The following is a 16,207-nucleotide window of genomic DNA, read 5'->3' as shown; positions in this document are numbered from 1 at the left end:
ATTACCTTAGGAACAAATAATACTAAACACCGAGCTTAGAAGAGCTAGATAAGGTGGGAAGGGAGAGGAAGGAAATAATAGTATTGTTTGTCAAGACTAATAATGTTTTATACTGGAATATGTTTTCTGACCTGCCCGATGGAGCAATATTTTTAGTAATACATGGGACTAAATATTGGAGACCAGCAAAACTGCATGAAATGGAAAGTGGGCTGAAGTCTGGGAAAAGTAGAGTATCAGCTGGCACTGATATGCTTGCAGCTATTAGGTAGCCTGCACAAACCTCTGCATATTAGGCAGTATGCCATTTACATAGACTTTCAACCGAGCAAACTACTTATTTCTTCCCTAAGAATCACAGAAGTTCCTTGTGCTAAATGAGTCTCAGGGCCACTCACTCTGGAGAAATGCCATTTATCAGTATATCAACTCAGTGAATGCTCCTTTATTTTACTCTGGCTTGGTAGGACTCAGCATCCAGCCGTCTCTCTTTCTTGAGCTTGTTGGTGATGGGTGGATTTTCTTCTTCAGTTACCAGGCAAGCGCCCGCTGGGCTGGACTGTGCAGGCAAAGGTGGACATCTACCTATGGCTTGGACCTGCCAGCTGTGCCCACAGCGTCATGGAGAATTTGCCTGTAGGATATGAGACTGAATTACCATCTAACACCAACTCAGGGCACAGTGTGGTGCCCTCACCTGCCTGCCTGCTGTATAAAAGTAAGGCACTGTTTCTTCTCCATATTACAAATTAAGAGACATGGCCCCAAAAGCTCTAATTCAGAGGGCAGCACAACCTCTGTTTAAAGTAAGTGTTCTAAGGTGATCACGGCTTAGCATCTTTCATCAAAGAGGCTGGTTTCATTGCCAAGTCATCAGTCCTGCCACTGACATTTTGCAGATGTCAGGGAAAGAAAGGACCTGTTCACTTGCAATTTCTGTTCCCTGTCCCATGGGTGTGTCTCCTCGTAATGAGGAAGCATCCTTCAGTTCTCCTGATGAAGCTACCGTGTTGAACACCTAGTAGATAAACCAGCGACAGGAGATAAAAAGTGGCAGTTAACAACCTTGCAGTAGAGACTTACATGGGACATATTTATGTTAAGTGAATACAGAAGTCTTACACAACTTCTGAGTGTCTCAGGTGTTTCTTTAGTGAGACAGCACTAGCAACAGTTCCCTTGTCAGATCCTGGTTGGACAGCAGGTGATGAATCTTCCCTTCCTACCTATGTGCTGCATCATTTCCATGAAGCTGACATTACTGTTTTCTTTGCAATGACGTAGCCCCGCACCTCTTCCAGCTGAGAGCCCACATGTATCAGGCGAGGGGGCTCATTGCAGCTGACAGCACTGGACTTTCCGATCCTTTTGCAAAAGTTACTTTCACATCGCACTGCCAGACCACGAAGGTAAGTTCCAAAGTCTCTTTCAGTAAATGAAAACACTTTTTTTGTTCCAATTAAGCCATGAAAAGGAAAAATCTTGGTTTTGCAAGGAGATACCTACCAGGAAAAGTTAGATGCCTGCTGTTAAAGGACAACTCCTGACAGTCCACTGCAAGCAAGGCAAAAGTTTAGGTGTAACCCACTACTCTAACATGAGGTGCAGTAGTACTAGTTTATTTTAGCTCAGATGTCAGATTCTCTGGGGCTACTGCGACTTTGTAGCAAGTGAATTACCTTTCTCTACATCTTTTTCTATATGTTTTAAGTTTGGGCTGTTGTCATTGCTTGGTATGAGGATGAACCCCCACGGTTCTCTTTTCCTATAGTCTATGCATGCAATGATTGAACAAAGAGTGAAGACCTTTATATGGCTTCTGCAGCCATGTGAGCCAGCATGACTCTTTGTGATGGAGTCCGGCAAAGCACTCTGGTGGTTTTAGAGTGGCAAAGTTGAAATGAGCTGAAAATAGAGAGGTGTGAGACTTTCTGCACCACTTAAATGCTGCAAAAATGTGCCCATAGGGAGTGGTCTCACATCTCCCTCAGGCATCTCCAGGGGGCAAATGGTCTCCTGTGGACATTTGATGGAGCCTCTAGAGAGAAGGGGGAACTTCTACAGAGCTCCAGCAAGAAGGGTTGAAGTACAGCCCTGGCAAAAGAGCAGGAGGATGGTCCCTCACAGAACATGAAGACTGACTTTCAGAGGTCCCAAGCCCTCTACAACTACCCTGGAGTTAGAATGGGGCCAGAAGTTCTGAAACCCATGCCACAAGCCAAATTTGCTGGGCCAAATATGGTATTGCTTCAGAAAAAGTATTTAACCCCCTCCATCCAGCCCTTCCCCAAAAAACTCCACAGAAGACTTTTAATTTAATTCTAAAATTCCTCTGACACCTTCTTCTCTTATGAAGCAGTTCTGTAGCACATGCCAAAGGGATGGAGAAGCAAAAACCTTTCTCTGCTCTAAGTTGTAGGTGCCTGTTTGTGCTGCTTTTGCCTCAAGGATATGAATTGATTTTTTCCTGTAATGTGATTTTAACTTCTAATAGAAGTTGGTGAATGAAGCCAATGAAGTCCGTGTTTAGATGCACCAGATTCAGGAAAGTAGAATATGGCCCAGGAAAAATAGGATTTTATAGGCATAGAAGTGTTAAGTTTATTCACTGCCTGAATAAAATATTGCAGCCAATAACTTGCATGTTTTTAGAAGACAGTCAGCCAAGTGCCAATAAACTGTAGTCAAAAGCCTTATTTCCATTCGAAAGAATAATAGCAGGTTATGAGGCATTTTGCAGTTGGCATATTTTTCTCTTTAAATGTTATCTTTGTTAAATATATTTCCTTCCAACACATTAAAAAATTGTCTATGATGAAATGCCATAAGCATCCACATAAGTCAAATGACAACAAATTAAAAACTATTGATTTATTATGAGTGATTCATTAAAATACCTTTTTTTTTTTCATAAAGTGTTATGTGTCATTACATCGAAGTAAAAACAAGATTGAAAAAATGTACCCTGGAGAAGTGAAAACTGGCCTCAATTTAGGGCAAAGGCTTTATTCTAACAGCATTGGGCATGCGCCTGCTTTCCTAAACCAACAGCTTTTCTCTAAATTTAATACTGAGCTTCGTCTACACAGACTGGTGGTCATGTATTGATATGCGAGGCAAACAAGGAAATGGAGAAACTGGAGATACCGGCCTCAAGGTGAAAGAATCATATTCTTCTGGCTGGGAATAGCTGCTGAAAAATGTGGTGTCTCAGACAAGGAATTCTTCAGGCTGTGGGAAAGGACGTCACAAGCAGATCAGCACGTCCTGCTGAAGGACTCCCAGCTAACCAGTTCATAGCTCATTAAACATTTCCTCTCTTTCATTAGATCATTTCTCAGACATTATCCCCCACCTGGAACCAGATGCTGCTCTTCAACAGCATTGTGCTTCATGGCGACAGAGAGGAGATCGCTCAGTTCCCACCAGAGATTGTCATTGAGCTGTATGATGACGATGCAGTGGTAAACTCAAAATCCTTCTTAGTAGAAACCTGGGCTCTCACATCTTACTGCCAGTGTGAAAGCAAAGCTGTGTCACTGAATAGGCATTAAATGGACGACCTTGCTGAATGGAGCTCAGTGTTACAGCGGTTTGCAGTTTAACATCTGAAAACAGCCCTGAGACTCACTTTATTTCCTTGCAAAGCTATGACCTTATTTTTTCCCAAATGAATCTTGCTCCCAAAGACTTGCTTACAGAAATCAGAAGCCTCTTGCCCCCACCTCCCTTGCAGACAACTGTAAATATTGTATCGAAGTCTGGGGAGACACAGATTTATCTCTGACCATGCAAACTCTGACACAGTCTCACTGACTGAATACAGAGCTCAGAAACTTTGGATGCTCTGAAGAGGTAATAAGTACTCGGCTCTTCCATTTTCATATCTGCCTTGCATTTTACCTTGCTCTTTCCTTCAGGAGAAGGTTTTTTTCACAAATACTAAACTCTGCATCATCTTGCCACCTATGACAGCTGTGAAATTCAAATGCATTTGACACTTGTATTTTCCTTTATTTAGGGTAAGGCAGAATATATTGGGTCTACAGTGGCTGCCCCTGTGGTGAGACTTGCTGATCAAAACTATGAACCACCTAAACTTTCTTACCACCCAGTGTATTGTGGAAATCTTTCAGGAGGAGACCTTCTTGCTGCATTTGAGCTTCTGGAGGTAAACTAGACTTTTTCGACCATTACACTGTTACACCCTGGGCTCATAAAAGCAGCTGCGGCATCAAGGCCCATCACCCTCTTGAATTAATGGGAGTTGCAACTGGAGCAGGATCATTCTGCTGTTGGACCTGATAGTCCCCATGCAATCTCTGTCACTCCCTCCACCCTGCCAGGGGCCACTGTCCATGCACACACCACCGCCAGCCCCTCACATGCTCTGAGCCTCATTTGCCCGTCACTTGCCCTGCCCTAAACTGGGCTCTGGCCTGAGAAACAACTGTGAAAATCCCCCCACCATTGCAATGACCTGCTCTTTGGAGTAGCACATGGCCCTGACTTTAGCAACCTCAAAGCTCTCAATACTGCTTTCACTCTTAAGAAAAGGAAGTGGTGAATAATAAGGACTGGATTAGGGAGACTGAGTTTTCAGACACCCCTGACATATTAAGAGAAATGTTACACTGGTTCAGCTTATCTCTGGGGCTAGCCTGGCAGATGCATGAGTGGGGTGTATTGTGCCTGGGATTTCAGAGAATTTCAGTGGAATTTGCAGAGCCACCAGTTAGAGGAAACTTCTCCCTGCTGAAAACCTACAGCAGTTTATTCTGAAATCTGAAATGGGAAAAATGTGGAACTCTGTGACACGTTTTACAGATATTCCCAAAATAAAACAAGCTTTTAAGCATGATGGGTTAATTATGTTCTTGGTGAAAGACTGAAATATGACACCATGTGGAACATTTCCTCATTATGGCGGGTACCTAGGGACAGAGTCTAGTACCTTAGCCATAATTTTCCCATTTTTTTATTGAAATCCACTTTTTGGTGAACAAAGAGAGCATTGTATTTTGTTTTAGCTTCTTTTGGGACAAGGGAAGCAGCACTGCTTCTGGGATATATCCAAATATACCCCTAAGACTTCTCTAGAGAGTTGGCAAGAACTTTACAAGAAGTAAAGACCCTGCAGTCCTTATTTTCATGCTCTGTATTAGTCTTCTCAGTGACAACACTCTAGAGTATCTCACATGGCAGATAATAGCAATATGAACATTAAAGAAATTTTCAGGAAAAGATATCTACAAACATCTGCCAGGCTTCAAAGCACTCCCAGAGCTGATGTGCCAGTGGCTCCTTCCAACATCAGGGAATTCTTGATGGTGCTTCGTGTGAGGATGGAAACAAAAATCTCTCATCACCAATTTATTCTCATTCTGAGCCCATAACCTTTCCCATGACATACTGTGCTCGATAACTCTGATCTGCAGGTACCGTTTGGTTCAGCTGAAGAAGCGTTGTGTAAGAAGGGAATGCTCCTTTCTCAAAATGAATGCTATTAAGCTGGATCTTGCTGGAGGGATAAAATTATTCTTATAACAAAGCATCCTGGCATTTAGAAAAATAGTAGACTAAAAAAATACAGACTAATGAATACTAGGAGTCTTGATTTTGCTCAAAGTGGGCTCAGGATTTATGGATTTTTTTTTTTTAATCAAAAAAGCAAAATCCCCTTGTAAACACACCTTGGGGGTATTTTCCTCTACTGTCATTTGGGTGCTAGATCATTCTTCACCTCTTGTACTGTGCAGTTTCACTATGGCCATGAAGCAAAGTCCTTTGTGAGTTATACCAAGCTAATTTCACTGAAATTAACAGTTTCTCTGTGTAATACAGAAACACTCTCAACTCCACTAGTGGTTGTTGAGTCTTGATTTGATATCAGTCTTAGGTTTTGCAGTCCTGGAGTGCAGTTTAATAAAACTCTTCATGAGGCAGTTCTGTCCTCAAATGTGAGATCTCGCCAGCCTTCCTCTCCTAAGCTATGTCCTTTGGAACTAATCCCTTCTCACAACTGTAAGAGGAGACGCAAATAGCTATGTATGTTCTAGTTAAAAAAAAAAAAAAGGTGCAGTTTAGAAATTACATATGCATAAGTCACTGTGTCATGCAGATTAATATATTTTTCTTGATCACCTGTCCTGAGTACCCAAGTCAGATAATGCAATGAAAGTGGGTAGGTACCCTGAGATGTGAACTGTGTGCAGGGACATGACATCTGCTATGTGATCTGGTTCAGGTGGTCTTTGCCTCTTGTTTTATTTAAAGTACAAGTTAATCTATTATGCAGTAAATTTTTGGAGCATTTAATGTCAGTTAACATAGAGTTGGAAGCTCTGAATACAATTAAAGCTAAACAGGTGGATTTCTAGACAAGCAGGTATTGCTCACGAAGTTGTGTGTTTCTGTTTGGCTTTTTAAACAGCATCACAGAGGTGACTGATAGAAACCAGATACATTGGGGAACAACAAAACTAGACCTAGATCTCTGGCCTCAAGTTCCACAAAATCTATTAAATGAATTGCTTTGGATTTTTACTGATAAAAGGCAGTAAACACGTGCATGTGAATTACTGCTGTTAATTATGTGAATACTCACATAGCTGCAGGTGCTGTGCTAGAAGATATGTTTTCCACCCATCTCCTCCTTCACCTACAAGGTACTAAGGAACACATCCTTTCTCCCTTAAGGTAATTAAACTCCCACACAACTGTACATAGCGGCAGATAACAGACAGATGGCCTAGTTAAATGAAGTAGAAGGCTTCAACTTTACAGGTCCTTTGAGAGCTGTATCTCAGCTGCTTCACCTTTCAACAGTGACAAGTTAGCTTAGGAATGCTGAAGCACTCCAGAAGTTGTGTTTCTTTTTCCCAGAAGCTGTATGTACAGTACGCGTTAGGTACCATACTTCATGTGAAAGCCGAGGAGAGCTCTGTCTGTAGGTTGTTAGCTGACCTGTGAAACTTGTGTTCCTACTGTTCTCATCAGAGCCTGAGCTTCTGGTAGGACTGATCATCAGGTGCTGGCTTCAACTGTTTTATGTAGAAATTTGCTAACTCAGGCCAGGCTTCAGATCTGCCCTGCATGGACTGAGAATGTCATAAATACACTGTTGAAAATTAGGAAGGGATTAGGAAATGAAACCAGCGAGCTTTCGCACAGAAGGTGAACAAAACCGGCAGCAGCGCCTGGAGCACGGCAAAAGGCAGAGATGGTCAAGCCTCAGAGCAGCGGCAGAGCATGCTCTCCTCCCACCCACCTGGCACAGCGCAGTCGTGTATGCCCAAATAAGCTCCTGAACGTGGGGCAGGCTTGTGTGCAATCACATGCAAAGAACATAAGTGCTGCCTGCCACAAGATTTTAGTAGTGGCACAGAGAAGACCCAGCCCTAATGCTGGAGATGCGATTTGCAAGTTCTCAAATGGTGACAGCATGCAATACTGCAGGACTGCTATTCCATAGTGGCTGAAGAGCATTATGTCTGTCTGGCCTATGCATGGTTTAGCTGATGTGTACTGTCTGTTCACCAGCCTTTTTTAACTAGAATCAGATCTAGAATTTTCCTATGAAAGTCTTTTAAGCAGTTTTGCTCAGGATTTTTGTTAAACAGAATTACCATGCTTTCCATTTTTAGTAAAGAGAACTACCATGTTTCAGTACATGCATGTCTTTAGGGCAGACTATGTACTGCTGGGACAAAGGAGCCTTTTTTTCAGAAGAGCGTATAAACCCAATCTATTGAATACTCTTCGTGCCAAATGTTTTAGCATCACAGCAGGAGAGATAGCATCCAGGTCACATTCTTCTCAAAGCACAACCTGTCTGCTCACAACATGTCTTGTAAAACTGCATTAAATTCATGTGTTCTATGTGCCAGTCATAGATACTTCTGATACTGGTTTTATTCTTCCAAAAATAAGCCTAAGTTATGCTTAATTTTTCAGATTCCCGAGTCAGATCCAGACGGAATTCCCCCACTGGATCCACCAGATGTTGGCCAGGTTTACCCAGTCCCAGCTAACATCCGGCCTGTTTTAAGCAAGTACAGAGTGGAGGTGAGTTACTTCTTAGAATATTTCCATTTTCAAATCTCAGCTCCTTTTATTCTCTTATTGACCTGTAACAGTAAGGGATGATGATTTTAAAATCCCGATTAATAGGAATCACATAAAAATAGCATATGGATCCCAAAATAAATGTGGTAAGCTCGGATCAAATTGATTCTCTGAGGCTAGGCGTGCAAGGCAGTGCCTCCAGCTAAGGCCAGCAAAGGCTACGTCTCAGTCCTGACCTGCTGGGAAGGGTCTGCTCCCGTGGCAGAGCGTGGCTGATGGACCTGTGCTCTGTGCAGCCCAGGGAAGTATCTGCAGGAGATGGAGTGGTTCCCCTTGCAGCTGACCTCACTGGAGGTGAAGTTCAGCATCAGCCACCTCCCAGGCTTTTTCTGGGTCCCAAACTTCAGCCAAGCAATGTCTCCTACCTGCGTACAAATGTTTGCACCTTCTCTGACCTCCTCTCTTGCACCACTTGGGTCCAAAGTCCTCTTATGTTAGATAGGAGGGAAATGTGGCAGCTTTTCATGTCAGTGTAACACCTGCATGCTGCCCAGCCTCACCACTCACTGTCACTCATCCTGCAGCCTTCACACTACCTGCTTCTTTGCCCATTTTGCTGTGGCAAGTCAGACCCTACTTGCGTTACCTGGTGACCCTTCCCCAGAAATACTCTTTTGGGAGCCCAGAAGCAGTTCCAGCTTTGCCTTCAAGGATCAAGCAATTGAGCTGCTGAAAAGGAGAGAACAGTTATTAGCTCTGCTATATCATTTAGTTAAGCTGTTGTTTTCTGTACATAAGAAAGAGTTTTTGTTAGCAGTGTTCTTTTTTTACACCTGACATTGCAAGGTAAATAAGCCCATGAACTACTCTGCTGATGCTAAAGGGACAACTGAAATCCTTAAACTTAGGTGTTCCTCTTAAGTATTGTGCTACGAAGGCCTTCCTACTGCCCCTGCAGTATGATTGCTTAGTGCTGCTTGTACGTTTTCTATTTTACATTGCTGTGACATTCATCCCAACCCGCTCTAAGGCACCCAGCTTAGAAGCATCCTCACTGTAGGCTTCTTGTTTGGACAGCTGGGCAGAGCAGCCACCCTCCCAGAGTGATTCAGATCATAAATAGATTAAATTATGTTTTGGAAGTGCATCTCTGTCTCCTGTGGTTCTGGAGGGAGCCCAGGACAACTCCACTCCTCAGTCTGATACCTCAGGCACCTTAAAATCAGGGAAATTGCATCCAGATCCAGACAGTTAAATTGCTAAAAGAACAGGTTTATAGTTGAAGTGCGTGTATATATAGTGAAATATGAACTCTGGAGGGTATCCAGCAAAGAAATAACACAGAATGAACATAACACAACTATTTTTGTTAAGATATTATAAACTATATCTCACACTGGTGGAAAAGGCCAGGGAGTCATTGTAACTGCAGAAGTGTGCCCCAATTTTAACCTGGAACCTCTGGCAACAGAGCAGGATCTCACTGACCCTCACGCCCCTCCAGTGCCCCTTGCCACTCCCTGACTCACACAAATCCCCAGTCCTGCCAGCATTCAAGTTGTCCACAAAGCCCCCCACGCTCCCTTTTGGTTCCAGTCTTCATTTCAGGTTCATGAGACTCACAGCTTCTCTCACCAACCATAGCGTAACCATCTCTTGCCGCCCCAGCCCTCTCCTTCAGGGCCCTGCAGTGTGTGCTGTATGAAGTCCCACTTTTCCTGCAGACCCCTATTTTGCAGACCCAGTCTCCTTCTTGTCCTCCGGACCAGAAGCACAGTCCTTTGAAGGAAAGCTGCTTGGAGACCTCCTGCCATCCATTGCAGACCTGAGGGCTAGCTTATCTGGCAAACCTCTGTTAATCACCTCTGCTTGTATGGGATTTGTTTGCTCCTTCAACAGCTCTGACACTTTAAACAAAACAAGACCATGCTGTTCAGATGAATAGTCACCTTGCCCTGCTGAAAAGACACATTTTGCAAATGTGATTATTATGGCTTGCTGTTGGCAATAACTTGTTGATAACAGTTGGATGTTATTAATTACTTTAACTTCCACCATTAATCCTGATGGTTATTGGATATCAGATTTAAGTTGTTTGGTTTTTTTCTGGTAGTCCTGCATTCCCAAGGGATACGAGGTGATGGGATCCCAGCAGTGGCTTCCCCCAGACTGAAGGGTCTCTGCAGGCTACCGATGTTTCTCTCTGCCCACCACAGGTCCTGTTCTGGGGTGTTCGAGAGCTGAAGAAAGTCCAGCTCCTCTCTGTAGATCGCCCCCAGGTTCTCATTGAATGTGCGGGGAAAGGAGTGAAATCCTCTGTCATCCAGAGCTACAAGAAAAATCCCAATTTCAGCAGCCTTGCAGACTGGTTTGAAGTGGTGTGTACAGCATGACGCTCCTTGCCTGTCCATTCGCTGGTTAGGCAAGGTGTTAATTACTGATTTCCTTTCTTTCTTGTTAAATAATTTCCTCTGTGTCTTGATTAAATACTAAGGGACATCAGTTCTCATGCAAAAGCTACTGATTTGAAGACGCTTTAAAAGACTTCTGCTAGAACTGTATGATAAAAGAAGATGATGTTCCTCATGTTATGTCCCAAGTAGGCAAGGAACTATGTTGCAATCAGATTTTTACTGATAGGTTGGAACTTGTTGGCAGATAACAAGGATATTTTTAGTACTTTTTCCTCCTCCTTTCTATTTTGCAGGGTAGTGCTCAGTTTCCTTTATTTTCTTTCAGTTCTTTTAATTTTCCTTTGTGTGTTACTGGGCTATTAAGGGGATTGATAATTTCCGGCTCATGAGCTCTGGACCTTTTCATATTGTAAAACTTGCTGTTATGGACCGGAAATTTAATTATTGCCTGTTGGCTAGGTTATAAGAGCTGGTACTTTCAGTAGACAAAGGTCAGCATCGGAAAAAAATAATCTGTTTGATTTGCTCTAGTTGCTAGCATCAAGAGAGAAGAAGATTATTTATAAGACAAAAGGATATCAAAACACTAACCTGGATACTGAAGTATGGTTGCTACGGTATTTTTAGCTTCCATTGTACATCACATGTCCAAAGAGCTGTTTTCTCTTTTGTAATTCATCCTATAAGGCATGTAACCACCCAGTGTCCACATCTCATGGTTGGGCAAACTAAGGCAGATAGGGTTAATAGCCTTCAACAAAGCAGCAGTGGCATTAAGACTCACAACTTCCAACACAGCGTTCTGATTCTCCCAGTTTATTCTAACAAGAGACGCTCGTGTATGACAGCATGGGACTCAACTCAGTAGCACAACAGTCCACTCTGTATTCTTAAGGACAAGGATTTCTCCAGACTTCGCAGAAAGCCATGGACAGAACTATATTGCCTATGCTGTATGCATTTTGCGTATTGAATATGTTAACAGCTGAAGAGGAGAAGGGAGGGAAGAGTAAAAGCCTCATTGCTGTGCATGACAAATATTCTATATGTGTTCTATATTCTCTAGCAATTCTCATGCTGTCTCATGTCTGTCCTCCTCTGCTAGGAGCTGCCTGAAAATGAACTCTTGCATCCGCCACTAAGCATCTGCGTGGTCGACTGGAGAGCGTTTGGGAGGAGTACTCTTGTTGGAACACATACCATCAATTGCCTTAAGCAATTCCTATGTAAGACCCAACTGGGTCCTCAAGCTACACCAAACAGACTAGACATTGTAGAAATTGAGAAAGGTAAATGTCCAATCCTGACCCAAATAAAAAGACAAAGGACCTAGTCCGAGGCTTAACACTAGGCACATACTTAGAAGATATGCTTTATTGTGTTGAGTGTAGGGTCAAACCCTTAATAATATGATCATTTGATGATTACCAAACGTGATGATAGCATTTCTGGCAAAATCTTACCTAACTTGCAAAGTTTCAATTTCAGCTTCACCTGAGTCATCCCAGCCTGCTGAGTTGTCCCAAGAAGAACCATTTTTAGCTGATCACATCTACGCCGAGGTGGACCAGGGTAAATGTACAGTGGTAGAGCCAGACCCATCTCTCACAACACTTCCTGCCGCTGAACCAGAGCACTCTGCCTCTGAACCAGGGAAAGAGAGAAAACAGAAGGTGGGTATAGCTGAAGCTGCCAGCTAACTTTCTGTTGCAGTCTTGCAGACTTTAGCCCTTCCTTATAAGATGGTAATCTCTTACTTATCTCAGGATTAGAGATTCTGGGTACTGATGTTAACACGCACACTATCTTGCTGGGCCTTGAGAGAACTAGTTAGCAATGCGGCTTTGACCCCACATAATTTCATTACTTCTGTTAATAGATACTTCCTTTCTTTCCTTTTGTGCTAGATGGTCATCTCATGGGCAAGTACTACTGGAGTAGTAGGATTTTTGCTTTTCCTGGCCTTGAACGATCTACTTTTAACTGCAAAACTCTTACTGTGAATGACTGTCTGTGTCCACGGCACTTAGGCAGTGATGAAAGCCCCCTTGTGTGAGATACTGTACAAATGTGGAGCAGAAAGTCTGTTTCCAAAAGATCTTACGGTCAAAGCATAAAACTGGTGTTAGTCTGTGGGTAGAAGAAGATAGGAAAGTACAGGAAAACAAGGCAATTCTGGTCAGCATGGCGTTTGCAGTACAGTATACGCTCTAGATTGTACACATTATTTTTTTTTTCAGATGCACATGCTCCTCCTTTCTCTGCAATTTCTCCCATCACAATCACTCTTTTATTAACAGCAATAAAAGCAGAGGATGCAGGACTGAGTTTCATTTCAGAAGCTGTCTCTGCAGCTACATAAAGCATGCTTCTTCAACCTTTGATGTTTCAGTGGTCAGATGTTTCCAGCATCCTTCATAATTAGGAGGTCAAAGAAAATGCAGGGATGTCTTGTTCCCTAGATGTACACACCAGTCTGGATCTTTCATCTGATACAGAACAATTTTAATGTATGACAGCAAAGCATAGTAAGAAAAGAGTCCTTAATGAACCCCGTAATTTAACCATCTGTGTTATATTAATTATCATTCCCACTTATCTATCTATTATTCCTAATTATCTATCTTTGCTCCAGCCTCCCCAGCCAAGCTGACAATTCTCTGTAAGGGCATAGGATGAAACACTCTATTTAACAAGGGCCAATCTTCAGGCAAGAATGAAGTTAGTAAGTTTTGCCACATGAGCGGGTGATCTTCAGGATCAGATTTTAGCTTTTAGCTAAACTTAGCTTTAGTAAGAAGAGAACAGCCAAACTGCAGCAACCGTTTGGACTCTTTCTTCTTCCAAAAGGCAATAAAGTAATAATGGGAGTTCTTAAAATACTTGCAGACTTCAGTGGTAGAAACCAATTTGTATCCGAATGTTCGCATCCCTTAAAACGTCATTATCTATTTCTCTGTGTAGATTTGCCTGTTGTATGGGTTGCTCCTGTGGCAATGTCTCAAATGTTCAAAGTTTTGGCATCATCGTAGGTAATATAGCTTTAATAATATGATGGTCATGATGAAGTGTCTTGGAATAAAAGACAGAGACACTAATTCATATTGCATTTTATTTAGCTCTTGGAGGTTGAAATTTTCTTCATATACGTCTGTTTATGCTTGATGTCATCAGTCAGGTGATTAGTTTTAATCAGTTCTAGAGTTCAACAGTGTTTTCCCCATGCTTTGGTAGGATATGAAAAAATTCATCCTGCGGTCAACAAAGAGGAGAAAAAGAACTATTGCAGATGAATCAGCTGAAAATGTTATTGACTGGTGGTCAAAATACTATGCTTCTGTGCTCAAAATGCAAAAGGTAAGTCACCCAGCATGCCCAAAACTCTCATGGATGAGCGATGTTGTAAAAATAGATTTACAGCTGAATGATTCCTTTTCGGTATTACATTCATAATGAGGAGTTTGTCCATTGTCTTTTTCTTTGAAAGGCAAAAGGAATTTTTTCCAGTGAGGGAAAACCTGAAGACAGTAAGTAAATTATTTGCATTTTTCTATTATTTTGTGCTACTAATACTTTGCTTCTCTACTATTTTACCATCAACAATTAATGCCAGGTAACAGAGTACTGCCAGTATACTGGGTTCCTTCCTCTACAGCTGATCAGATGGAGGGTAGGTTAAAACTTCACAGGCGGTGTTGGGTTAACATGAGTTTCCTGTCATTCAAATCTCATGCACAAAGATTTGCAAAGTCAAAGTTCTAGATGATAGAAGGTGGAGGCTATCCTAATCTTAGGTTGCATTTGTAACAGGTTCAGAAAAAGAAGCTTCTCTCAATTTTGAATCCATTTCAGGATCAATGATGTAGGAACAGCTTCTGCTAGGAGACTCTGTAGTCACGTGTGTTACTTCCATAGCTGAAAAGCTTTGTGTCTAGCTCAGGTTCTAGCAGAAATTTTTTTGCACGAGAACCTAAAAGAATTGGCCAGAAATAGGCTCTGTGTGTGTATGTATATATGTCTCCATACCTGTATACTCCATGGCTCAACAGGTCCTCTCACAATCAAACAGATCTCTAGAAATTTTTTTTTTTGGACAAATGTGACTGCTTGAGCAGATTGGGAAAGAAAACAAATGTTTACTGTTTACACAGAGCTGCTATTCAGAATTAAACGATAGCATCTTCTCATGCCAGAGCTGACTGCACTTCACCAGTGATTGAGGTGATTTCTATTTTAAAGGATGTGTTGAGATTGCGCTGAAGGAAGACATGACCTAAATGTCAGATGGTATCATTCTGGGAATAGCAGCTGACGGTGTTTCAGTGATCATCAGGGCTGCTGAGAGATGAGGTAGAGATCAGTTTCTGAGTGAAACTCACTTGTCCACATGGAGGAAATATTTAGACAGAAAATGTTGTACAAAGGTGTGATGGTCCCTTAGAATTAGAAATTTACTTGACATTGTGACATCTGCCCACATGCTATTCAGGTAGTTGTGGCATATTGTTTTTGACTGATGACTTCAGATCTTGTAAATTCTCTTCTGATAGTTTTTGTTACATATTTTCACCTATGATGATAAGCATTAGACATACAGGGCAGCACTGATATAATATATACATCTCTCTCTCTCTAAATATGAACTACTACATGAACTACTCAAAAAATGAAAGTAAAGTGAACTCAGAATGCAGATTTCAGCCAAAGAACTGAACCATCTCAGTGCCATTTTTGAGGGCTCACCCTCTTTTTGTTGGGAAGTCCCCTCTCAGTGTTTGGAGTCTGGCTTGAGGCTGGTCAGATACTTCCTCCCATTTCTCATACTTTTAGGCTTTCATAAGGTGAGTTTACACTCTATTTTGTGATACCTTTGAGCAGAGAAGGACTTGGATCACCTGATATCTGAAGTACCAGTCAGCCTAAATAGCAGCTTCCAGTTTTAAATAAGCCTTAAATTTTATGTGAAAGCTGTTAAGATCTGTTAGTTTGCATCTGGGAGGAGTCAGAGAGGAAGGAAAAGGGTGTTCTGGGAGACGGCCAACGGGAAGGAGTTATACAGGACATTATCACACTTGGTCCGCCAAGCTCATCATGAAGACTGTTAGCCACAGAGAGGATAAAATGCCACCTCTCTGCCTGGGAGGAGCGGTGGGAAAAGAGGACTCTGTGCTTGGCAGTACAAGAATGAACAGAGAAGGAGCGAGGGGGACTCTTTAAAATTTATTTTGCATCCTTATCATCTGAAGCATTTGATGTGCTTTGCTCACTAAAACCTACATGATGTCATCAAATCTCTGCAGATAAGCAGACTTCTGACCACATTGCATTGATCATAGAAGAGGAGCCAGACAAAATGAAGAAGGATAAGACATTGAAAAATAAACAGAAAGAAACTCCAAACCTAGCAACACTGCAGGTAAGAGAGAAGCAAGGCTGAGAGGTAAGGCTGTTATTCACTGTCTCCCCAAAGCTTCACATCAGCAGCTGAGTTTAGCAGACCCTCCTTACATTTATTTCAGATGCTTTAAAATGAATAAAACACACAAAATGATAGTGATAATGCACATCAGCACATGGGACCCAGAGGAAACCAGGGTCTCGTAGGGTGGATGTGGCCCGCTGTGGCCTCAGACCTTCAATTTACCAGTATAGACAGACCCAGAGAGACTTAAGTGAAAATTCAGTTTTGTTCACCTGTAAAACACTGAATTTGGAAATTCCAAATT

The 16,207-nt window shown here is 42.1% G+C and overlaps 1 protein-coding gene across 1 annotated transcript in view; it reads left to right on the top strand.

The window, feature by feature from the left end:
- Positions 1-16,207, top strand: part of FER1L6 (fer-1 like family member 6) — a 125,066-nt gene that overhangs the window by 85,378 nt on the left and 23,481 nt on the right. The window contains exons 19-29 of the mRNA XM_050892928.1: positions 532-718; positions 1,285-1,409; positions 3,330-3,464; positions 4,022-4,171; positions 7,957-8,067; positions 10,284-10,445; positions 11,587-11,770; positions 11,970-12,154; positions 13,716-13,838; positions 13,969-14,008; positions 15,782-15,897. Coding sequence (XP_050748885.1) covers positions 532-718; positions 1,285-1,409; positions 3,330-3,464; positions 4,022-4,171; positions 7,957-8,067; positions 10,284-10,445; positions 11,587-11,770; positions 11,970-12,154; positions 13,716-13,838; positions 13,969-14,008; positions 15,782-15,897 — 1,518 coding nt within the window. The remainder of the gene's footprint in view (positions 1-531; positions 719-1,284; positions 1,410-3,329; positions 3,465-4,021; positions 4,172-7,956; positions 8,068-10,283; positions 10,446-11,586; positions 11,771-11,969; positions 12,155-13,715; positions 13,839-13,968; positions 14,009-15,781; positions 15,898-16,207) is intronic.

The sequence above is a fragment of the Gymnogyps californianus genome, chromosome 2, assembly GCF_018139145.2.
Source record: "Gymnogyps californianus isolate 813 chromosome 2, ASM1813914v2, whole genome shotgun sequence".
Taxonomy (NCBI): Eukaryota; Metazoa; Chordata; class Aves; order Accipitriformes; family Cathartidae; genus Gymnogyps; species Gymnogyps californianus.
Note: the sequence above shows the minus strand (reverse complement) of the source record. Positions and strands in the feature narration are given on the sequence as shown.